Below are 24,706 nucleotides of genomic sequence, written 5' to 3'. Positions count from 1 at the left end.
AGAATTCTGTGTGATTTTATCTGTCCGTGATGACTTTTTGGTCTGTGTCCAGATTCCCACTGACTTCAAATTGTGTGCTTTTTTAAATAAACAATGGGAATGAAATTGTGGTTATTTAATTTGTAGGTAACATTTCATTGTCATTGTTAATGATTTTATTTCAGTTGTTTCTCCTTCCTGAACTATCTTATGTAACTGTATGGTTTAGAAATGTTCCAAACAAATTGAGTGATGCAGATACAATGGAAGAATATTTTTTTTGAATCATAGTCTGTTCCTGGACTTAGAAATGTCACTGGACTGCAAGATGATTAAGACTAGTAGGACATGATCAGAGACAGATGGTTTGAGCGCAGTTCACCTTTAATGAAATGCAAGAAATTAATGCAATATGTTGTGTCATCATAGATATCCAGCTAAATATTTCTGTGTATGTACATGTGATATAGTAGCACTTGTAAACCATATCAAAGATAAAGTCTAAGTGCTGTTTGTATCTTTATCTTGTACACTCTGTGCTAATATGCACAATTAGATAATGTATAGCAAAATTAAGCAGCAGTATTGCAGATGCTTGTGTATAGCAGAGAGCAGTATTAACAGAGCAGCATCAGAGTTTCCCTGTAATGTTGAGTGTCTCACTTACGTACAGGTACATGAGAGAGTTATGAAAAGTCCTGTTTTGCAGTACCAGGTATAAACCATCTTTTTGAAATCTTCTAACTGTAACAACTATAAGACTGGGGGTCCATCAGGGTAAGAAGTGCAACAGTGGAAAAAAAGTAGAATTATTTCTCTTCTGTGGCACTTAAGTAACTGATTTGAAGGCATGACACTACCAAAGCACAGAAAAGCTGCTGCTCCTGCAGCCCTGGATCTTGTCTAGTCTGCAGTTGCACAAGGTTAAGTATTGTGGTGGGAGAGGAATTTACTTTTCTAGGGAGAAAAAAGAAACATCCATCCTGAGGCAGCATGTCAGAGGTGAATGAGGAGTGAATGATCATGTTCTCATGCCACTACACATGTGATTCCAAAAATTTATTCTCACTTAACATCAAGGGTTTTTCTAATACACTTAAAACTCACAATGATAAAGCCTGAGTTCTAAAATTGTCTTTGCTCCATTAAGGTGGTGTAATCCTTCTCTGCAGCTTTCCAGTAATACTAACATAATTCACTTAGCTCAGAAGATGATAAAAATTTCTAGATTATCATGTGCATAAATTTTATTATGTACTTTAACATTTTCCAAAACATTGTTTAAAAGTAGGGCCTAATTATTATCTCTGATTGGATTAGTGTATGTCTGGAAGGCCAAGTGCATCTTGGTATTGAAAGGGATTTCCCTCAACTTTTTCAATTTCTGTTTTTTTCTTTTCAGGTACAGCAGTATACCTAGCTACCACATGTTAACACCAATGCTTTTGTTTGCTAATAGTAACAGTCCATGAGGATCTAGCCTATATGTGGGCAGTTTATATTTTGTGATTATCGCATATAAAAAATTCCAAAGTTTTGTTTAGTTTTACTTACTTTGAAGCGGAGTGACATGTGAAAATAGGATCTCTCTTCTGGAAGAATTGTTATTATGTGGAATTATTCAGGAATTGCTACTGTGTTTAAATTAATAAACTCTTTTAATTCAGAATAACTTCAAAGCATACACAGCTCAGTGACTTCATAAAGCATTTTCAGTCATCCTTTGCTAAACATTTTGAGCTAATGCAATTGAAAAATGTGTTCCTTTCTTGTTGATCAGAATAGATTTTCTCTTGAGAAATAAGTCTGCGTTGTAGCACAGAGACATTAAATGTAGCTTTAAGTCTTTGAGGCACTGTAATCCAGGCTGAAGCACTGCAGGTGAAATGCTTGTGGTACCTAAAGTTGCTTGATGTCTGAGAGCTGTGCTTCAGTCAATAAATGGACTGTTGTCTAGACATACATAGGTAATGCCATTCACATTCACAATGTGATTACCTTCAATTTCAAATGACTTTTGTAAGAAGAATCTCTTGCAAGATGAAAACATATGCATTTTCCCCATCCAATCCATTGAGTGACTCTTGAATAAATTTTTATTGAAATGTTTCTTAACACTTAAGTTCTAGGTCTTGTAGCATAACTGTGTATAACAGCTGCTTTTTAAGCTACCTTCACCATTCTTTAACTTATAACAGTCTTCAGATAATTGCTTGGCTTTTTTATGATACTGATTTGGCTAAAGCTTTCTCCTATTAGCATAGTTTGTGCTCCAACATTATGAAGGTTTCTTATATAAAACAATCATTTTGCGTAGCAGACCCACCCGTACTCTGTGACCTCATTGCACAGGGCACTTTCAAAAATTTGAAGAGCCACTTGGCAGCTTGTTAGATACACTGTGATCTGTAAGCTATATTGAACTGCTTCCATGCTACATCATGTACTTCAGAGAAGAGTCATCAGGTATGTTCTTTCTAAGAATGCCAGCATATGAAAAGATTGCCGCTGTCAGGATGAGGGTCCAGTAGCAAAGAGGTTAAAAAAAATCACTTTTTTCGGCAAAGCAGATAGAGCTCATTCAAATATCCTTTTGAGTAGTTGTATTTCTTTTCCTAGGGAAGTTTAAAGGGCATGTATTGAAGGGATGTCATGGGTGGTCAGCTTCAGGTTAGCTCTGTGTTGCAAGAGCAGAACAGCCACATGGAGTTCATTTCAAACCGTTTTAAGACACTTCTGCAGCCACTATGAAATACACAGTGAATCCAGATATAATATGTTGATATTGCAGTTTGGTTTACAGTTGAGAAGTGCGAGTCCATCTTACTTGTTAACATTGGCCTAAATGTTTGGGGTTTTTTTTTTCATGTATGGATGAGAAGTCTCAGTTATGAATTTTTTTTTTGACACAGAACTGTTTTCCCTGAGATTTTTAATCTATTTTAAAAGAAGAAGTTTCATTTTGAGTTGTTCTTGATAAGTAAGAATTCTTTTCAGAAAACATCCTGTGGAAATTCAGGTGTATGGTTTGAGCTAATGTAATTTGGTTTGCATTGCAGTCATGCACAGTAAAAATACATTTGACATTAAGTCTTTAATGTAATTTCTTGTACCTTTTGGATTTGGACCTTTTTAAAATGCAAGACTTCTCTAGACTATCTGTAGACTGTCTTTTGAGGGGCACTCAGACCATCCCAAAAATTACATTTGCCAACAGGGAAATTGGAAAGTGTGTTTCAACTGGTGAAGAATGGATGTTGGCTAAACGTTGCATTCTTTTTTTCATTGCGGAATTTTGTTAGTTATGTATATAGGACAGTTTTCAGGATGCATTCAGTGTACAGATCTCTTAAAAAGTAATACTTCACATCTAAATGGGAAAAAAATATATAAAACTTCATCCTGAAGACAAAGTCTTTAATTTTGCAAATTAGTTTGTAATACACATACTGCAGTATATTTGCATATCTTGTAGTGCTGTGTTGTGTCTGCGTAATTTAAATCTAATTTACTAAGCAGTTTGATCTAGCTTTAGTTGATCTTGGAAAATATGCTCTCGGTATAAAAGTGTCACATATGCTTTGCATGAATTTAAACTTTATGACTGTCATCGTTAGTCTTAGAGTGATTGTCCATCTGTTATCTTTTGAATAGAGTGCTTTTTTGTGTGTAAAGAATGACAATGTTGAACTTTGATTTATTTTTGTAAGTGGTTTTGAAGAAATAAAATCCTCACCACAAGGCCTAAGCTTGTTAAAATTATTTGTGGAAGGAACCAGCCTACGGACATCCAATGAGATTTTTTTTCAGTGCTATCAGTTGCTTGCTGTTCTCTCCAACAAATGGTTTTTCATGCTGTTTATGGGGGAAAAATGCCTAAATCTAAAATATCTCTAAATGGAACTCCTTTTAAGAATTCTGATGAAAACTCAGCTGATCTATGAGATTTTGGTGGACTGTAGAGGAAGGAGTGCAGTGATGTCTGAATTAGCACCTGAATGCCTAAACATCTGAACTGAACAGATAACTGGCATTTTACGGAATGTCAATAAATTGGAGTTTGGCTTCTAAGTTGTTTCAGAATCACTTCTGCTTGAAAGTGAAAGCTCAGCGTCTTCACAGAACTATGTGCAGACATAGTAGGCTTTTAAAACCTTCATTCTTCTTATCATATTTAGCCTCAACTTTCTAACAATTGTAATTGTCCACAGAAAACATTTCGAGATAAATGCATTATCGGGTTTTGAAATTTTCTTATTTTTGTAAATACTAAGACCTGGGGGGCAAAATAAGGGCTATATTGTGGATTAAGTGAAATATCTCAAGGCTGTGCTTTTCTGATAACTGAACCTGAAGTGACCTTTCTCAGACACAATTACAGAGCTGTATGTTTTTCCTTTAATTTCATCAGGGGTTTAATTAGTATACAAATAAAACTTCCCTTATCTTCCTTTCTACCTAATTGGCTTGTCTTCGCTTATATATGAAGAATGTGAAAATGGGCTGTAATTAGGGTGACCGTGTTAACCTTTTTTTCTCAAATGTACTGTTGCCTAAAGGCCTCAAGGCCTAAAAACAGTGCTTTGGATTATTGCTTTGCAATCACTATGGCTCTCCCATAGGTTTTCTCATGAGCAGAAGGGCTTTGGGTGCTGCAGGTTCCCACTGCTTAACGGGATCTTCATTCTTCTCCCCACTAAATGTTTATTGATTATCTCACTGCTCCACACTCAGCCTCCAACAACTTAATATCAGGTGACAGTCAGGAGAGTTCTCCAAGTAATTAGAGTGGAGCATTGAGGGAACAATTAGGAGCAGAGTTATTAAACTTGATTTATCCTATTCTCTCCTGAACACTTTCTTGGATATCAGAACATCACACTTTCACAATCTACCCTGGCTGAGAAATTAGTGGCTAACCTGCTGCTTATCATTGTTGCCTTGCTGCCTTGAGGCACACCCTCTTGGTTTCAGTCACTCAGCTGGAAATATTAGAGTCCATAAAGTTTATCAAGGGTTTTAATTAGATCAATCTGAAGAAGGAAAAAAAGAGAAGCTTAGCAGCCAGTACTTTAGAATACTCCACACTGTATTTGAGCAATTTCCAAGGCTTGACTTAAACCCACAGTAGCAAGGAGCTTCAAGTGAATGCTGAAACTGCTTTTAGAGCGCTAAAAACAGTTTACATTTTGCTTAAATTTTGCAATATTATTGATAGATAAAGTCTGAATCCTTCGCAGGTTTCTGTAAATACTGGTGAAAGTTTTGTATATAATAAAGCACCTCTTCAGTGAGATATTTTATTTAATCATTTCTGAATTGCATCATCACCAGCTAGTGTGGATTGCTGGCCATGCCTCTTAAAGAGTTAGGTTTCATGATTTCATCCTTGTTATTTCCTCATTAATAGGCTTGCACTTGCAATTGGTAAGCAACAATAGTTAGCAGCTCCCAGAATATTTTGACACCTAGCAGGTCTCTTCAGCATTTGTGGTCAGTGATGAAAGCTTTATATCCCTGTAGAAGGATAGCTATCTAATAAAAATTAAATAAATATGCATAATGTTTCTATTGTCCTGTCTTTCTTCACTCATTTAGACCACTAGAATCCTGGGCCCAGACTCTGTTCCATCAGCCTCTACATTAAAAATTGTTTGCATCAAAATATTAGCAGAATTATCCATTCTGCATTGGCCAGAGCTCAGTCCTGTGTCTGCATCTTAAAAACAGATTTTTCAATCAGATGGGAAAGTGGAGTGAACAAAGCATTGGCACTAGAGACATTTTCTCTGTTCAATAAATTTTGTTTATCAAGAGATGGGAATATGGGTGGAAGGGGGACATGACTTAGTTTTCAGAGCTGTTTCCCCAGTGCTGATTTAGCCTAAAACAAACAAGAAGTAAACGTAGTAAGTGGAAGAAGATACTGTTCTTTGTTCTTAAATTAAAGATGTCTCCTTTTATCCTTGCTAATCCACATCTGGTTTCCTGGAAATCACTTTTCTGAAAATCTGACAGTTCACAACTTCAGCTCTTCAGACAGGGCTTTGATAGTTGCTGGTGGCATTAGGGTAGAATTTCTGAAAGCCACACTTCCGGTTTTGGATATCTTTATACTAATAATGCAGTGGAAGAAAGAGATCTGTGTGTTTATCTTTTCTTAGGTGAAAAATGTCATTCTTCATTGAAAATAATGACATAAGAGGCAGAATAGAGTTATTCAGCCTGCAGTAATTTGAGCAAGACTAATATTAGCATTTCAGGGGTTTGGAGTTTTTTAAACTCCTGATTGGTTTTTTTCTTACAGCAGTGACTAAGCTCAGCCTGGATTTTGTAAATTGCTGAACAGAGAGTTCTGGTAGTGGTGCTGTACTTCCAAATACACTGTTGAAATAATTGGTTGCTTTTTTGTGCTGAGAAATGTTTGAAGAAAACATATGCCAATCCGCAGATTTCAGTTTATTTTGCAGGATCATGTAGTTTTATGCTGTACTTTGTTATTTTATAGAAATTTTCTCTAGCATATTATTTTTTGATGTGCCTTTGATTCTTGGCTAGGTCTGAAGCTTTTTCAGATTAGTTGAGTTGTCAGTGCCCTACAAGTTTTTACCATCCTTTTGCATATACTGTTCTTAATACATATCCATTATATATATATATATATATATATTTTCTGTGTTCCACAGTCCAAGTCAAGTACTCCTGAGCACAGATTATGCAGAGCATTCTTAACTTAAGCAGAAAACATATCCATAAATTTTGAAAACAAGGTACAAGAGCTCAGTCTGGCAACTGTGGAGTCTGCTCTATCCTTCCATGTTGGTTTAGGATCTGTCACGGAATTTGCATTTTTGGAAAAGAATGTTTATAGCCACCTGTTATAATTTCTTTCTAAAAAGGCAATTAACAGCTGTAAGTAAAATGTAACATTTAGCAAACTATGAAATCACATTATTAATACTTCAGTCTATAAAAGTATTGATTTATCTCAGCAGAAAGGAGTAGCAACTAGTCAGGTTCTGTATTAATTAGTTCTGTGTGCTATTTGTCATCTATTGCATTCATCTGAATTGATTTAAAGCATGTTGTGTTAATTCTAAGCTGGAGAAAAACATTAAAAAAATACACGTGCTATTTTGCATATTGGAAACTGATGTTAAAACAGTGAAAGCACCATGAAGTAGTGATTTATTCTTAGCAAGAATTGCAGCAAAACAGTCCTTAATGCACTAACAGAGAATATTAGATTCTTACTTTTTTTAAGCCTGAAATTTCTGAATAGTGCAGAATATTTAAATAAATGCTACTTTGTTTATTCCCTTTCTTTGTGAATTCTTTTGTGTAATGTTCATGTTAAATTAAACTTTGAGAATATTCTCTTTAATGTTGTACTCTTGATTACTTCCACTCTGTTTAGATCTGGTATTTTTGAATATAGTACCTGTAGCATAGTACATGTACCTGTTTGATCAACAAATCACTTTATTTTATAAAACATATTTGTACATAGGCAATATACTAAAAACTGGGTGTTCTGGGTTAGTAATGTTTTTGCTAGAGAATTCATAAAACCTTAGTATGTAATGGTCCAAATCTACTTCACAGTCAGTCTGTTTTCCACTTTGTTTAATAGCCTATGGCATAAATTGAAGTTAATTATTTGGGCTGACAAGTAACTCTGCCTTCTGTCTGCTTGCAGAGACTCTCTGAGGCAAAGATGGAGCTGAGAAGAAAAGATCAATCTCTGCGTCAGCTCAATAGACTTCTTACCCAGCTGGAGCAGGACAAGCGTCGACTGAAAGAGAGCATCCGTGATGCAGAGAGTGCCCTCTGCATGGCAGCGAAGTGAGCGCTGGGACCTTGGGGAGATCACTTAAAACGGACAAAAGATCAATTCTTACTTTCATGCACAGGGTTTTAGGCCTGGCTAATGTAATGCTAGAAAACAAAAGTACATCTATCTCTCTTTGAAATTCAGTGGTAGTCTTCTAAAAAGAAAACTGTTAGTTCAAGATACGAGATGGTATGTTTTCTGTAGTTATTCCATAATAGTGCTGGAAATTCTGATTCCTGAAATAGCATGGGCATTTTTGTTTGCCAGTTATCTTACTGATTTGACAGCATCACTTTGGCAGATTTCTAACGGTCTGTTTATTTAGGAAATGATTGCTTGTTTTCTCTATTTCCATGTCATCTTTTTATAGAGAGAGACAATTTATTCATAATAAAAAATGAAACATCTGCTAGGTGACAGTTCTTAGCTGCCAAAGGGGCTGAAACCCATTTGGACCTAGTCTTATCTATGGAACAGGATAGATCTTTCATCTAATTTCAGAGAGCTTTGGATTTAGACATAAGACCCATGCCTTTCTATACCATAACCTGGAGAGCGGAAGGAAATGTTCAGGGACCAATCTTGAAAAAGCTTGGTAGTCAAACGGTGTTCCAGTTGAATGAGATTATTACTAAACTCTTACAGTCAAATAGTCAGATAAAAAGATAAATCTTTGCAGACTCTGTTATCTATTACTCATATTGTAGTATGCACTTTGAATATTGTTGGTCCGTGGCTAAGATTTAAGAAAGTTTAATTTAAAATTAAAATTTCTCTTTATACCTGGGATACATTTGACCTCTGAAGAACAGTAGCTTAGAAACTTTAATGGTTTTATGTACAAATGAAATAGTGTAATTAATATAGCTATCAGTGAAATGTTTAACAAGCTAATTAAAATGACAAATGTTATTTAGTATGAGTGTATTAAAGCTGATGTGACCTGAAGAAGGATTTGTTCTGGAAAGCTTGCCCCTTTTCACCCTGCCCCAACATATTTTACACATTCTGGTAAAGATCATTCCCTGTGGCCATTCTTATATTCAGAAAAGGTTATTTTAACGTGAAGTGGTTTTAAAATTGGTTTTATTTCTGTAGATAGCAGTTGAATATTGACAAAGAAAAAACATATACCATTTATTGTTCTACCAACTGTTCATGACAAATGTCTTTTTTTTCCCCTTTGGAACGTATAATCAAAGCAGGTGAAATAGATTTGACTTCTGTCCAGAAAATCTTGTTTTAATACCTCTTCCATAACCTGAGTGATGGCAAGCAATGTATGGGTATCTTTCAAGTTATTTCCTTATCTCTTGTACAGCTTTAAAGGATAGCAAGATGGCTGGCTCATTCTGAGAATTGCTATCTTGATTTTCTTGCAGTGGTCACCAGCAGTTCTGTTCCAATTTCCTCCAGAGTAGGAAGCAGTATTAATGAAAGTGTCTGATAGCAGTGAACTTGACAGAAATTTAGTAGCCTTTTGGTCATTTCTCTGCTAGATAGAAACTCTTTATCAAACCTTCACCCCAGCTATGTGTAAAAGATGATGCAAAACATGTTCCTTGTGCCTGAACTACATTTCTGGATGATAATCCTAAAGAATAGTTCTATGGTCAAAGTCCAACTTTCCTTACAACTGTAGAAGTTCATGAATATGTGAAATAAAGATTGAATGAAATGTGGATCCTGGCATGTAGGGGTACAATAGATTAATTTTTAAATTTTTTTCCTAGGTGCTATAAACAAATATTACCAGAATTTTATTTTAAGATGTTATTTAAGATAGTGAATCAACTGTAGTCAGAGGGCTTTCTGTTCACAAAAATAAGAATCTGGGGACCACCTGTTACCCTGGGTCCAAAATTCCATCTAAAGATACTTTCCTTTTTATGATGAACACCTGACAATATATGGCAACAGACTGAATTCTATGCAACTAACTAACATAGAAATTAATGGTGTTGAACTGGCTGTCTAGAACTGACTTCACCCAGACAAACAGCAGTCACTACATAAATGAGGCCAGCAGAGAAGGCCAGCATCTCCCTGTCAGTCCAAAGAAAGGCAGGATCCTGAAAAGAGAAAGATCTATGTGACTATGTGACTACGTGACTCTATCTTTACTTGGAGTGTAAAAGCCTATCCTAATTTTCTGGCCACCTTCCTGTATTTGCAGTTAGGATAGTATGAATCAAGAAATGAGGAAGCAGTGGTCTTTCCAGACAGAAGAATGTGGTGGTTTTGACTTCTGATTTAGGAACTGTAAGAGCTCAAACAAAATATTCACATAGCTAGCAAGGTAAAAGACAGTAAAAAAAAAAGAAATTAAGGAGTATCAGCTTTTCTGGCATAGATTCCATTTTATTTCCTATGGTGTTCTGTTAGTCATGCTGTCCTGTTCTCCTTGGTCATATGGTATTATGCAACTTTAATTCCATTTCTGTCAATGCATCAGATGACACCAAGGTTTTTTATCCCTTATCAGCGTAACTGATCAAAGCTGTCTTTCTCACTGCAGTCCTACTCTACAAAAAGGCATGAGATTAGTATTTCGTTATCCAGACTTGTGTTTTGTTAGGATAGGATCCTTGATGGAACTTTATAAAGACGTGATGTTTATAAAGTGGCAGAAAATGAATTTCTACATCAGTAGAGCTTCAGTTCTATTAACTACTCTGTTTTTTTTTTTTTCCTCTTGTAATAGAGACAAAGAACTGATTATTAGTCATATGAAAACTGTGGAAACCACTCTTCATAAGGTAAGAATTTGAAGTGGTCCCTCTGCATCTGTATTTCGAAACACATCAGGGTTTTACAAGTGCTTATTCTCAAGGAAGGAGGGGAGTAGAAGCTGTTGTAAAGCAACTTCCTTCCCTTAGAGTTTGAGTTTCCACCTTTGACTTCTTTCATCTCCAAAAACTATTCATATTTAGCAAAATAAAATACAGTTTTGGAGTACACGGACTTCTTATTTTTAATATAAAACTTATTGCAAAATTCACCTTCCTTCCGTCAATCACGGAGCACTTTTCCTGGTTACCAAGTGAAGACTATTGATCATCCAAACAATTTGTAATTGCTGCCAAGTTAACTCTGTCTGCTGAGTGAGGCAGAGGTCATCTGGTGAGGTCACATACGTGGTGACCATAAGATATTTGGCTTTGTGCATGCTACTTTGATCTGATATATGATAAGTAAAATAATGAAAAAACAGTAAGTATTAACCTGTAATCAAAAACTGCTATTTTTTAAAAACCTTTTTTAAGTTGGGTAATAATCTTAATTTATCTCTTTGACTTGTACTATTTTGCCCTGGTATAGTATGCTTCGAAGGTCCAACAAAGCTGTATATATTAATTATTTCGGAGAAAGGGCTGTTTTTAGCTGTAGCTCTAATGGCTGATTGTTTCATACCTGTTTTTAGTCCAGAGCAACACAGAGCAAAAGAAGTGGTTTTATTACCTGGGAGTGTTCATTTCCCTTATCACATCTTGAATTCCCAGCAACATGGGAATCTATTCCTTATTTTAGTTTCTGTGTCCACCAAAGCTGCTGTTAATTTAATTTTCAGAAACCCTTTTCAAGTTTTTTTTTCCTTCTGATGTTCACAAAGAGTGACAGTACCTCAACTGTGTATTTTAGCTGCAGCAAACTGTGTTGGTAGGTAGTGTCTTCCTTTGTGTCCCCATCTTTTTCATACTGGCTTCTTTTAAGCTTAGGAAATCTACGTAATGCAGAAAGTATTGTGCTTTTATAGTGAGATGTACATGTAGTGTTCTTGGCCTTGAGAATTTATTGTTCTGGATTGTAAGTTTATATTTTGATTTAGAAAGCAGTGCTGTATATGCACAAGGATTGAAATGTTTGGGGAAAGGTTATAGGGAAGGTCAGACAGAATCATATGCTTAGTACTGATTTTCCTGATGCAGTGAATGGATCGAGAAACTGCCATCTTTCTTTAAGAATTTTAGTTCCCACATCTGTTTCTTAGTGTTTCTTAATTCTTGATGTACGTAGTTGTTAGGCCCATATAGCTTATTATTGAGTAGCAGAGTAATTTATCCTTACTGGTTTGTCAACCTAAAGAGTGAGGAAAACATAAGAATTAGAAATGTCAGGATGCACCTTTCAGCAGGAACTAAAAAGAATTGATTGTAAATCATTCATAATTTGACATATCATTTCTCCTGGAAGAACAAAGGGAAATTATTGATCTTTGTTTGGGAAATACCTGAAATGTAAGCCCTACGTCATAATGGTAGCTAGTTATCTAACATTAATGAACATGGCTTATGTGTAAACAATCAAGTTTACTGTTATTCTTAAAGGTTTTCTCACATGGTGAAAAATCGGAACATGATGAAGTAGATGAAATACTAGTAAAGGAACCACAAGCCTTTATTTTCTCCCATAAAAATTCTGGCAACTGCTTTTGTTTTCAAAGAAGGAATCAAAAGAAAATAGATAAAGTTCAGAATCATCTTGAATTGAACAAGTATTACTAGTAGCTGCAGAGATATTTATGGGAGTTTGAAACTGAACATTGTGATATTTCTACATTGATGTATTCATGAGGAAACATCCACAAAATTCCACTGCATCGCTTGCAGGATCTGTGTTATCAATGCACAATGCTAAATTTTTGCCTATAGACCTCAGAGGGATTTTACAGACATCCTTAGTAATCTTAGTTAGACTAAGGATATGATGGTATACACTGATACCCAATAAAGCACCCTCATTCTTTTCTGTACTCTTATCACTGTAAGAATTCCAGAAGGCAGCAATGTAGGTACTAGATCATCTGCCTTTGGGTACACTTGAATGTAACGTTCAGCAAACAACGCAAGAAGAAGCAGAGCTGAGGGAGACAGTCTCTGTGCATGCTTCTAATACAGCTCTAGGCAAGGGATCATTTACAAGTGCCCCCGCTGTGACTGGATGGAAAATCGAGTATCACACTTGGCTTTGTCAACAAGTGCTTGGGCATGCTTGTGCCCAGAGTGATTCTTTTAAGACCATTTCAGAGCCACTTTTTAAAATCATCATGAATATTTATGAAGAAGAACTTGAGCACGTGCTATGCTAAGAGAGAAGACATTTTTAGCAGCTAGTTCCATACCCTTCATAACCTGCAAGATATTCTCTAGAAGGTTATTTTTTGTCTTATCCTGGGTCTTGCCGTGTTAGCTATCTTCATCTGAGCTGTATTATTTGCACAAGGGTTCCTACCATTAAAATAAGAGAACTTTCTTAGTTTTATACCATCTAAATATTGAAGACAATATAAAAAGTGCAAAGCGAATGTTTTACCAAATTTTTAAAAACAACACCAAGGGCAAACAAAGGACCTTGAGAAGGTTGTGTTCTCGTTCAGTTTTATTCTTGTAATATTAAAGGTGACCAAAAGGTAATAGCTGATTTTTTTAAAAAAATCTAGGTTTGGAAAACAGATGCTTTTTTTTCCCCCCTTCCCTAGAATCTATTAGATAGCCTTAAACTGAAAAACTTAGCAAAGTAGAACAGGTTTAAATGTTGACTGCTTAGAGGACTTGTATCCATGGCTTGACCAACTGCTTTAAAAGAAAAAAGAAAAAAAAAAAGTAAAGTGCAAAATGGTAACAGAAATAAATTAATTTTTACTGGAAGAGTTCTTAGAAGAAATTCCATCTGCTCGAAGTTCAAGCATAAAGAGTTTTCTTAAAAAGTCTTCTCATAAAGAGAAAAAGCATTTAAGTAAATGTCTTTTTTTGAAACTTATCTGCAGTCCTTTTTTATGTATTAAAAATAAATTATTTCTTGAAACACTTTCCTCTGGCACCCAGCTGGCACCCACCCAGCTGCTGTCTCACTCCCCCTCAACAGGACAGGGGGACAAAATAGGATGAGAAAGGTTGTACTGGGAGATCGTGTACTAGTTACTGTCACGGGTAAAATAGAGTTGAATTGGGGGAAAATTATTTTAATCGCTTTGTTAAAATAAATTTGTACAGTGAGAAGCGAAGACAAAAAATTAGCATCCTCCTGCCTTCTAGGCTCAACTTCACTCCTGAGTCCTCTGCCCATTCTCTGAGGTGCAGAGGGGATGAGGGACAGGGCACTGTAGTCAGTCCATAAAAACTCCTCTCTGCTGCTCCTTCCTTCTCATGCTGTTTCCCTGCTCCAGCATGGGCTCTCCATGGTCTTGCGTTCCTTCAGGAACTATCCACCTGCCCTGGTGTGGGGTCCTCTGCAGGCTACAGTGTGGACATGTGCTCCAGCATGATCCTCTCCATGGTCTGCAGGGAAACACCTGATCTGGTGCCTCAGGCACTTTCCCCTCCTGCTGGTTCTCTGACTGATGGTCACAGGGCTGTTTCTCACTCTTTTTCTTCCCTCGTCCTCTGCTTTTGTGGTGATTTTTGCCCTTTCTTAAATACATTTTCACAGAGGGGCCATGGTCTTGATTGCAGGGCTCAGCCCTGCCCTGAGGTGGAACTGGCCATGTCCAGCACAGGGTAGCCCTGGCTGCTCCTCACAGAGGCCACCTGGCTGGCCACTGTCAGGGCACTGCCCCTGGTACAGCCTCCCTCTGTCTCTCCTCACTAAACCCTGCCTATGCAAAGTACTGGTGTGGGAAGTCATCCCAGTGAGTCAACCTGTACAGAGACAGAAAGCTTTTCTGTTTCCCCATCTACTCTTAAAGTCCTGACAAGCTTTATGGGCTGGCAGAGCTTTCAGCCTGTGCTAGCCCTGGCTGCCTAGGATTTGGCCATTTTAACAGATTAATAAAATGCCATGTCTTCACAAGCCTAGACTGTTACCCATTACCATGTGAGGCTGGTGAGCTGTGATAATGAATCAGTAAAAAACACAAAAAAACCTCCCCCCCCAAATTTTTTCTCTCAATTCTGGTTAGCAACCTACTCATTCTGACGTTTTGGGACAGTTCAGGGATCAAACCACCTAACTAGTGTGTCCCTGTCCTTTTGGCACTTGGTCAGAAAAATTCTTCTTCATCCGCTTCTGTAATGCACTTCATTTCTGCTGATTGAAAGGTTCACATGCCAGCTGGCAGGGCAGCTTCCACGCAGACCTGTCAGCCTTGAAATCCTTCCACCATTGTGTTTCATTGCCTCAGTGCTGCTCCCCTTCCACCCCTGTTGTCTTTTCAGAAATGTCCCTAAACTGGCTGTGCATGAGATTGGGGCCCCACAGTTCTATCCATTGTAAAAAATCCGAACACTGCACAACCTATCATGTTATATACTTGTTAAATAAAGAGGCAAAATTATCTTTCTTTATCCAATTTAATGATGTTTATTATACAGGACAAAGAGGCAGTTGGAGATGGGCTAAGGCCATTGAAGACTTTAGAATTAGTAGCATTGTAGCATTGTATTGCTATTTCTGATGTGGTCCATAGCAATAAAATGCATTTCATTATGATGGTTATTTTATGGCCTCTAAGAAATGAATTTACAATAGGTTTAAGTCCATATAAAAGTGACTACATCAGTAAAAAACCTCAGTGTAAGTGACATTAATTTTTAATTTCAGCAAGGAGACCACGATTTGATCAGGCTTTGAAAAAACAACAGTTATAAGGCTTAAGTTAGCTGCCACAGTCAGACTTTAGTAGATGTGACCTGATACTTTTGGGTGTACTGATGACCCACATTTCTCTACCTTGGATCTATAGTCTATCATATTATTTAGTTATCTCAATAATGATTTAAAACCTCTTGGTTTGGAGATCTCAACTTGAAAATTTTTCCCTAGCCTAATGTCACTCCCAGAGCTGATTCTTCTATGTGTTTTATACACATTGACAGAGTGAAGCCTGCTTATGTGTGTATGCTCAGAGGCTATTCACTGCTGTGGTCACTGGTTGTTCTAAACTGGCCCTATCACAAGCCTATTGAAACAGTGGGTATGTGTACATGCAATAAAATCACAAAAAAAACCCCATTAGTATATTAAAATTCTAAATGACTGCTGTGAGAAGTTTATAGTAGGAATCAAGCTATTATTTCTCTGTGATAAGAAAAAAATACAGTAAAAAGATTACTTTTTCTCCTCCTCCATCTCAAATTAGCACCTCTTCATTTCAACGTTTTATGAATGACTTTTGTTTCCCCTCCCAGTAATCTGACTTTCTTGATCCTTGTTCCTAAAGATCAGTTGTGCAGGACATACAGGTGTTAGCACAGCTGGCTTGCTGATGACAACTCTGTCCATATAGCTGTCTAGTGTGTCATCACTCATATTGTTCAGTGTCATTCTGACCTAGTCAAGCTAAAAATGGTACTCCAGCTCAAGAGGGATTTAAAAACCTTGACAAACTAAAGATAAGACATCGCCGAATGTCATATCCATGTGCTTAACTGTTTTCAGTTTAGAGATATCCAAATAATTAATTTCAGGGTGCATTTGTCTTCTTTGTCTTTCCTTGTTTTTTTTTTTTTTAAAAGGCTGAATACTTGTGTGTACGTCGCCTTCAGTAAGGAAAAATCCTTGTTTGGAGATTTGTGGAATTACTGAATGCATTAACTGTTATTTTCTCCAGACATAGGTTCATTCTCAGCCCAAGGTCACTGCAATTCATTCATAGGGGATGTATTATAGTGCACATCCTGCAACTACAGTGAAGCTTAGGTGCAGTGGTCAATGTTTGCAAAAAACAACTCTGGGTCAAATTAACATCTTATTCAACAGAGCGTGTAGTGTGTGTAGTAATATGAGAAAGCTTGAATTAAACTTATAGGTAAGCCTGGGATGGTATTCTACTCTGAAAATTAATTTCCAGAATCTTGACTAGTCTTTAAGAAAAAAAAAAAAAAAAGTCAAACGTACCCAAAACATCAGTTTTATGAGGAGCATGTCCCCTTACATAAATGCCATTATGCAATAATTAATGTTCTTTTAAAAGCCACCTATGAAATGGCTTGTATTGTAATTAAATACAGATTTGCATGGCAGTAATCAAAAAGGATAGTCACTAAATCTGTTTGCTAATACAGAAATTTGTAGTAGGTTTTCATTTAAGTGAAATATTTGGTATACTTAATTACATTCATGTATGGCTACCTACAGCAGGGTGTGTGCAAATGTTATTTAAAACCTCCACTATCAACAGGAGTCAGATGCTTGGGTTTAAGCAGGTATTCCTTCTTTTGATGAAAGAGTACACAACAATCATGTGGCCTTTAATGAGTACTCAAACTTAACTGTGATGGCTATATAACAGATACCTATTCGGCTGTATCACATATCTCTCTCTTCCATTTTCCTTCCTATGAGACACTATTTTGTCTAAGCAAGATAAAAGAAAAAAAAAAGCTTTTTTGCAGTTCAGTTGACTGGTTTGCTTCCCAGCATCATTCCTCAGCTGTTTTGCTCTCTGATTGTGGATATAATTTTCCAGTTTTCAGATGTTTGATTTAAAGTGCCTTCAGTTTAAGCAATGCAGTCTCCTCACAGGCAGTCTCTCTATTTCTGGAGTGATCCTTGATTGCTGAAACTTCCTTATGGAAAATATTGTGTCCGTGATTATATAGGGCCCTCATTTAATAAGATGAATATACACTTTTTGAGTGATTTCCTTATTTTCAGGGCAGACTCAGGCTCTGGTGTTTATAAGCAACTGGTATTAACAGATTGTTTCTTGGATTTGACAGGGTGCTGTGGTATATACTTTGGATGTCATGCGTGTCAAATCCTTCAGCAAATGTTTTGGGGTGTGTATTCCCTTAAAGGAATACACTTTGTTTTAAAGGAATAGAGGATCACACTTCAGGTGTGCTGAGAGAGCCCATACACAGGAATGACAATATATGGATATATCCTTAGAAAGATCATCGGCACTGGCAGCTTACTTGAAGAACTGCTGTTACCAACACTATTCGGTACTATTCTTGGTGCAGCTTCCTTCATGTATATTCACTTACATTTTTTAGCGTAGAGTAAGAGAACATCAACAATTCATAGCTAAACATTAAAAAGTAGGAAGTCTTCATGAAGGTTTGATTTTGTCCACCAATGTATATGCTTTTCTATTATTCTCCTTAGTTCCAAGATCATTTGTGCCACTGTAACAAAGATTTGCTCATTCAAGTGATGTACTGTGTGACTTAATTCTGTTAAAACCCCTCTCATCGAAGAAGGCAAAGGCCCATGTTCAGTGCATGCGGATGTCCTTGATTTGTGCAATGTGGCCTCCATTCTGCATGCTGCCCTGGAGTTATGGACATTATGCACCTAAATCAGCCACATATTTACAAGACTGGTTAAGACTAAGATGTGGTTTGCATTCAAACTGCCTCCTTCTATTTTTAAAAGTTCTAAAAACATTTTTGTTAATTATATGTCACATGGAGAACGCATTACGGTGTGGTAGAAGCCATTTTGCTTGCGCTCTTTTGGAATGATTTGCATAATGTATTTGCAGCTTCTGTTATCTCAGCAATATGGTCATCTCAAAGTCAAGCAGACTAAATCATTGTTTGCCATTCATTTATCACTGAATCACTACATCATTGTAGTTTTTGTTCCACCGTTTAAATTGCAGGTGATAAGTTAATAAAAATAGTAGCAGGAAATGCAAGTAAAATAAGCACAGATCTTTTACTTTCTAGGTACTGTTTTTTGTGTAGAATTGGTGAACTTTGAACTTATAAAAGGTTCTCCTATATAGCTTACATAGTGAAGTCTATACCATAAATAATCTTATTTTCTCTGCACCATAAGAAAGCATTGAATTAGGCCCAACATAAGGGACTAAAATCTCAGTTTTGTTGTACCAGTCAGACAGTAATGGGGCAAAGACATTAGGGAGGGGTAAGCACATCTTAATACCATTTACAACTGCTAGCATTTAGTACCACATCTCTGTTGGCATAACTGGACATACCAGCTCAAACCGTGCAGTGGGTAAACAAAGAAGTGAGCACAGAAGTGGACTGTAGGCAAAATTATTGTTATCTCTGATCAGCAGAGAATTTTTAATATCATTTTTGGACATGTAGAATTAGCCCATCAAATTCTACACCTTGATTCAGTCAATAACCTAACTTCAGTTTATTATTCAGTTTCAGCTTTGATCTGAATTCATCAGTGCTTTATTGATTTTAAATTGAGTGGCTATACTCTTGTCTTCTGTGTTGCTCTCTTAATTAATTAAGAAGTTAAACACTGTCATAAGTCACTACACTCCTTTGTTTTAAAATGTTTTGAGTATTGTGGTAGATTTGTGTGGCTCCGTTATGATTTTGCCTGTTTTCAGACAGCATTTATGTAAGGCTAAACTGAAAAATCTAATGAACCTACTTTGCAGCCCATTGTTGCAGTGCTTACTATATGCTTCATATAAAATCACTCTTGCAACTTCTCGCAATGTCAGCCAAAATTATGTTTATCAAAGTCAGAAATAGCCCAAATCTTCACTAGTATTGGATATAGATACCTTTATGTATTTTTTTTTATCTATTAATTTTTGAGTATAGGGAAGTGGAACTGGTTTTACACATTTTTAATCATTGCAATGAGCCTGATTAGCTGATCACATTTTTTTAGATTATAGCGTTAGTTCTTTAGCCTAAGGAGACCTCTCAGATAAGATAGTCTTGCTTTAGATTTCATGTGGACAAAAAAAAAAGTGTCATTAAATACCAAAAAGCTCTGAATGGTTTTCCTCCCTGCCGAGCTACCCCAAAAAAAAAAAAGTTTAATAAAATTACCAGTTTTACCTTTGCCTGATAGTTCTGTAATGTGTGTATGTAAGTACTGTGCTTACTTCCTTAGAGAATGAGGAAATAATCGCAGTCTCCCAACTCCTGTCATTATCTTTCTGGATCTCAAAAAGCAAATAACCGGGAAGTAATGAAATTAGTTCTCAACTAAGATTTCATATACGTACGGCCTATCCAGTGTGATTCCTGGCAGGTATGGCCATTATAGCTTTCCATTCCTTGAATAGGTAGACAACTTGAAGACTGTTTTCACTTTTAGAGAAACAATGTAATGATATTTGTACAGTATGTGCCTAGTCTTTTGTTCTTACAGTTTTTCCTGAACCCTTGTAATTTTCAAAGGAAAACTAGCTTCATTTTCTGTTTCTCAGTATGAATGTTGATAATGAGATTCACTCTTTACGATCTAAGTATTTACAAACAAAAAGAGTTTGGGGGTTGCTTTTTTTTTGTTTGTGAATCGTCATGTCAAATATCACACTCTTTAAGGAGCTAATATGTACTTTTCTGCTGCGGTGGTATTAATGGCATACGTTTACCACAATTCAGCCATTTTAAAAAATGGCTTTTGTATTTTATTGTTCAGTGAGTGTCAGGCCCCAATACTGAAAGGAGAGTTTGAAACTAATAGGGTTAAAAGGACTTCCACTGTCTGTATTGTGTGTGTATTATACCTACATTGCTTATACATTGTTTTTTTCCCCCTGGTATTAGCAATCTGCTTTTGTACTTTGACATAGGGATTTCCCTTGTGAATTTTGTCACAGAAAAAAGAGAATCATCAATATCGCAGTTAAACTTGACTTTCAAAGCTAATAGTATCTCATTTGGGGGCTGAAATTTAATAAATTTTCTTTGATTCTGGGTGAGTTTTTAAACATCAAACAATGAATTGGCCAGGGTGCAGTAAAATATTTAGATCTATTGACTACGGTTCAGAAGGGTAGAAGGCAAAACACTGGTGGTTTGATGTTGATAAATTCTTAGTACCTTAATCCACATTAATGTTTTCTTTTATCTGTGTGCATACTGGCAGCACAGACACTGAAAACTTGGGATATATAAGCTATAAAAATGTAAATCAAGCGTATGTATGTGTGTGTGTGTGTGTGTGTATATATATGTGTGTGTGTATTTAAAGTAATGCATTTTGTTATATTCAGTGAGGTTAACATCTGACCGGAATTACACATGCTGACAGAACACTCTAGAGATTATGTTTGTTCCACAGGACTGTATATCCTGAACCTTGTGCACTATGTGTGCAAAAAATGTGTAGAGGACCTTTCCTGTTATAAAAATTGCATCATAGTGCATATGTTTGGCAGCCACAGGTATTGACAGGAATTCTTTAGGTCAACTTGGGAAATGAAGGGCTCCCTATTCCCACAGAACAGAGCAACGAATAAAATAAAATCTTTTCTTCTTTGTACCAGTAGATTTACACATGCATACTTCTTTAATCAGAGCAGATCTCAAAGGCTGTACTATTATTTGAAATATGTTCACTCATAATCAACGTTTTAAAAATATCTAATTTTGTAAGTGGTTACAAAAAAGTAATCTGGGATTTAAAATGAATGGACATATGTTTTAATTAATGTTTGCTGAGTTATGCGCAAAAGAGGCTCTAAGAAACACTGAAATTTATTTTAAATACTATTTAGTAAATGGTGTATCTATTGATTTATATGTATTTACTATATATTTAGTATAAGTTTTAGTATCAGACTGTGTATTGTTATTAGAGACAGTAAATTATTTTTACAGTAGTAGCTATTGCTACTCAATAGATACAGTCTATGCCAAATGAATGTATTTAATCTGTTTGTTTGTACTAATAGATATTTGTATGTGTGTCTATCCATCTGTATTAGAATCTAATCCGACTGCTGGGATCTCCTGGAGGTGAACATGATAATTTTTGTATTAAATAGGATGAAAAATGGGTGCGTGGCCGTATATGGTATATGAATGTAAGGGATGTGTCCAGGGAAGTTCTGTGTTAAATACATGTAATTTCACGTCCATGCCGATAGACTAATTACATGTTCTAATATGTGGGAAAATGCTGCATTTTTAATAGTGATAACGTTATTTGTCTCGCGTGCAGCACTAGTAAATCTGGTTGCGGTTAAAGACAGAAGCGCTAATCACTTTACCTTGCGGAGAGTTTTTGCCTGTGCCTTAGCCGTCCCCTCTGAAGGCAGGCGAGTTTCCCGATTAACGCCATTTCCCGTCGCGATCAGCAGGTGGCACTGTGACACCAACGGCCTTAGGATGCGTCCGGGCTGTGCCGAGAGCAGTGACACCGGTACTGCTTGGGGGGGTGGGGAGGGGGTGAGGGGGGGTGTGTTTTATCCTACCGTTTGCAGACTGCCTGCAAAACTAACTAAATATCAAACTGTCTGAATTTTGTCCAAATTGTAGCAGTTCCCGCTCCAAATTGGCGTAGTTAGAAACTGTATAAAAGTCGATTAATACCAATTAGTGCATTATTTCTTTTAGTGAGTCCACAACAAGAAATCTAGAAGCAGCGTGGGTTTGGTTTGGTTTTTTTTTTTTCTCCGTCTGTTAATTGCAGAGCTACAGGTTGGTTTATTTTGCTTTGTTTGAGGATTATTCATTTTAATCTGGGTTTTAACTGAATTGATATTAAATGAACCTTATTGTGGTCGACTGATATCATCTCCTTACAGTAGACAGAACTCACATGCTGCCTTCTTGTTTGTATGATCATATGAACTTTTTAATTTCATAGCTGATGTTTGTTTGAGTCAGAAGTGCAATTAGTATTTCTTTTCTTAAGAGGTTTTTACAGGGGACAGATCTGTGAAATGTATATAGCAGGTGGGCTTGTGAGCCCTTACTGTCTCTTCTTTCCTTCTCATTTCAGACCAGGGGAAGATGCTTTTTCTTCTTAACATTCTCTCCCAGCACTCTGAATTAGAGATTTATTTGCAACGAAAAATCAATTAGTCCTAAATTTATTCATGGATTTCAGGTCCAGCGATCAATGCAAGTCCACTCAGTGGGCTCAAGGGGACCCAGTTCATCCCAGTTAATGTGTCTGAAGGGGAATTACCATTGATGCTGTTTTTTTCCCTTTAGGTCAGAGATCAGACCTTGCTGTCACGGACTGCGGCAACCAGGAATGACTTCACCCTGCAGCTACCCAAACTGCACCTAGAGACCTTTGCAGTGGAAGGGCTGAAGGGCAGGCCAGAGGTTGTAGCATTTCAGGTTAGAGTCTAAAATAATCCTCTTCCTTTTTTTCCCCTTTTTTGCATCTGAGATAGAACAAGAAGCTAGACTGCTCTGAATGTGTGGAGAACAAAAAGCTTCAAAACTATTGCAGTCAACAGTTGAAAGAGAAATAATTTCCCTGTATACTCTTGAATATGGCATTTCAGAGATGATGTGAACTTTTAATTTTGCAGTTATAATGTTAAATAACTGATGGGAATGTAACCATGGAAAAATGCAAATGTTATATTTGAAAATTAATATCACTCTATCCCACTCCCTCCTTTTCTCCCCCTTCTGCCCCACCCCCCATTTAAGCAAGACAAATAAAATAGAAAAAAAAAAAAAGGATTTTTATACTGCTTCTTGGTCAGAATCAGATTTTTCCATATTAGAGCTTTAGAAGAAATAGTCATTTTTGAGCATTCCTAATTTAAAAGAAACTGCTATTTGGAATACTTAAATATAGAAGCTGTTTTGTTCATGTAGGTTTAAAGGCTTGTATGTTTCAAAATATTAATTTCGTTAGGAGGAAACAATGCGGGGGGAGAATGAACTGAAAACGCACATATTTTCATCTCTGAAAATGGATTCTGTGCAATGCCTCATTATTGGTTTTAAGTTTGTTATGTCTTCTTATACACAAACTATCCCTTAGTCTTTATAGCTGTGCAGAATGACTTCATTCTTGTGATACATTATTGCTAAAGGCAGAACATTCTGTTTTATCAATGAGAGAACGAAAGGCAGAGCGAGTACATACTTCTTTCATCGTGCTCTTCTCTGTGAATCAGAGAGAGGAAAGCCAGTCATGTAAAGTGCAAGGAAGTCAGAGAATGCTAGTATTGCATAGTATGTGTACATTTCTGTAGTAATCCTTTTTAATTTTTTATAGATTCTCTGTTCTAGATGCCGTATGTAATTGCAGGAACAGGGTCACAAAATCAGCTGTTCAAGAAAGACAGATTCTAAGCTGGACATTTCTCACTGTTGCCGTCTTGCATGCATGCATTTCAATATGATAAAGATTTAAATTATGTGTGTATTACCGTGTTTCCATAATAAAGTGGTAATATGTAACACCTTGAGATTCCCATGAACTTTAATTAACACAGCTGTATGCCTCTAGCAGAGGCTAGAGCTGCAAATCTTTCCCTAGTACAGCGATGATCACTTTTAAGGCTGTGCAAAAGGTTCCACAGGTGGCATCTTTTCAAAGAAGTTGTCATGGAAATCACCAGCTTTTAAATACCGCTCTTTTGATTTGGTGCTTATGTAAAGATAGCTGCCTTTTTTTTTTAAGTGACATCCAAACTCCCATTCTTTTTTGGCCTCAGAAAGATCATAGAAGCATTTGCAGGACAGCCTATTCCATCTTTCTTTCTCATAAGATGAAGAGAAACAGAAGCACAAAAAGTTGCATTTCACATTTGTACAGAGTGCTTGTGGTATAACTCACACATAGCAATGTATGCGCTGGGTAGCTTACTAGTGGTGCAGTATTGTAAACATACTTTTTCTTCACCCGTCAGCTCAAATTACACGTGGTTACTCTGTATGTACACAAATAGCATCAGTGGTTCACAGTCTTATCTCACTGTGCAAGTTCCTTTTCTCCTTTTCCCTCTCCCTCTCTCTCTCCTTCCTCTTCGCTTTCCTCTCCCTTCCCCCTCTCCTTGTCTCTATTTACAAAGTGCCTGTTTGATGACTTTCTAAGTACATTCTAGAGATTTTATTATGAAATTTGCCTTTTGTAGCTGGGAGTCAGCTAATTGATTTTAATTTCACTGTATGCAAAACTATATTAAGGGCAATCCTGCAATCTTGAGTGAGGCAAGCAGTTAGTAATTGCTTTATGGACACTTCTTTTTAAAACCAGTGGAATTGTTTGCATGCACGGTCTCTATAACTGCTACTA

At 36.6% G+C, this 24,706-nt stretch overlaps 1 protein-coding gene across 4 annotated transcripts in view; it reads left to right on the top strand.

The window, feature by feature from the left end:
* Positions 1 to 24,706, top strand: part of CCDC171 (coiled-coil domain containing 171) — a 153,702-nt gene that overhangs the window by 83,377 nt on the left and 45,619 nt on the right. For 3 of the 4 annotated variants that reach the window (XM_063320553.1, XM_063320550.1, XM_063320552.1), the window contains 3 exons: positions 7,679 to 7,824; positions 10,518 to 10,572; positions 22,654 to 22,785. In XM_063320553.1, coding sequence (XP_063176623.1) covers positions 7,679 to 7,824; positions 10,518 to 10,572; positions 22,654 to 22,785 — 333 coding nt within the window. The remainder of the gene's footprint in view (positions 1 to 7,678; positions 7,825 to 10,517; positions 10,573 to 22,653; positions 22,786 to 24,706) is intronic. The other variant, XM_063320554.1, reaches the window with a different exon arrangement.

The sequence above is a fragment of the Chroicocephalus ridibundus genome, chromosome Z (genome assembly GCF_963924245.1).
Source record: "Chroicocephalus ridibundus chromosome Z, bChrRid1.1, whole genome shotgun sequence".
NCBI classification, from domain to species: Eukaryota; Metazoa; Chordata; class Aves; order Charadriiformes; family Laridae; genus Chroicocephalus; species Chroicocephalus ridibundus.
Note: the sequence above shows the minus strand (reverse complement) of the source record. Positions and strands in the feature narration are given on the sequence as shown.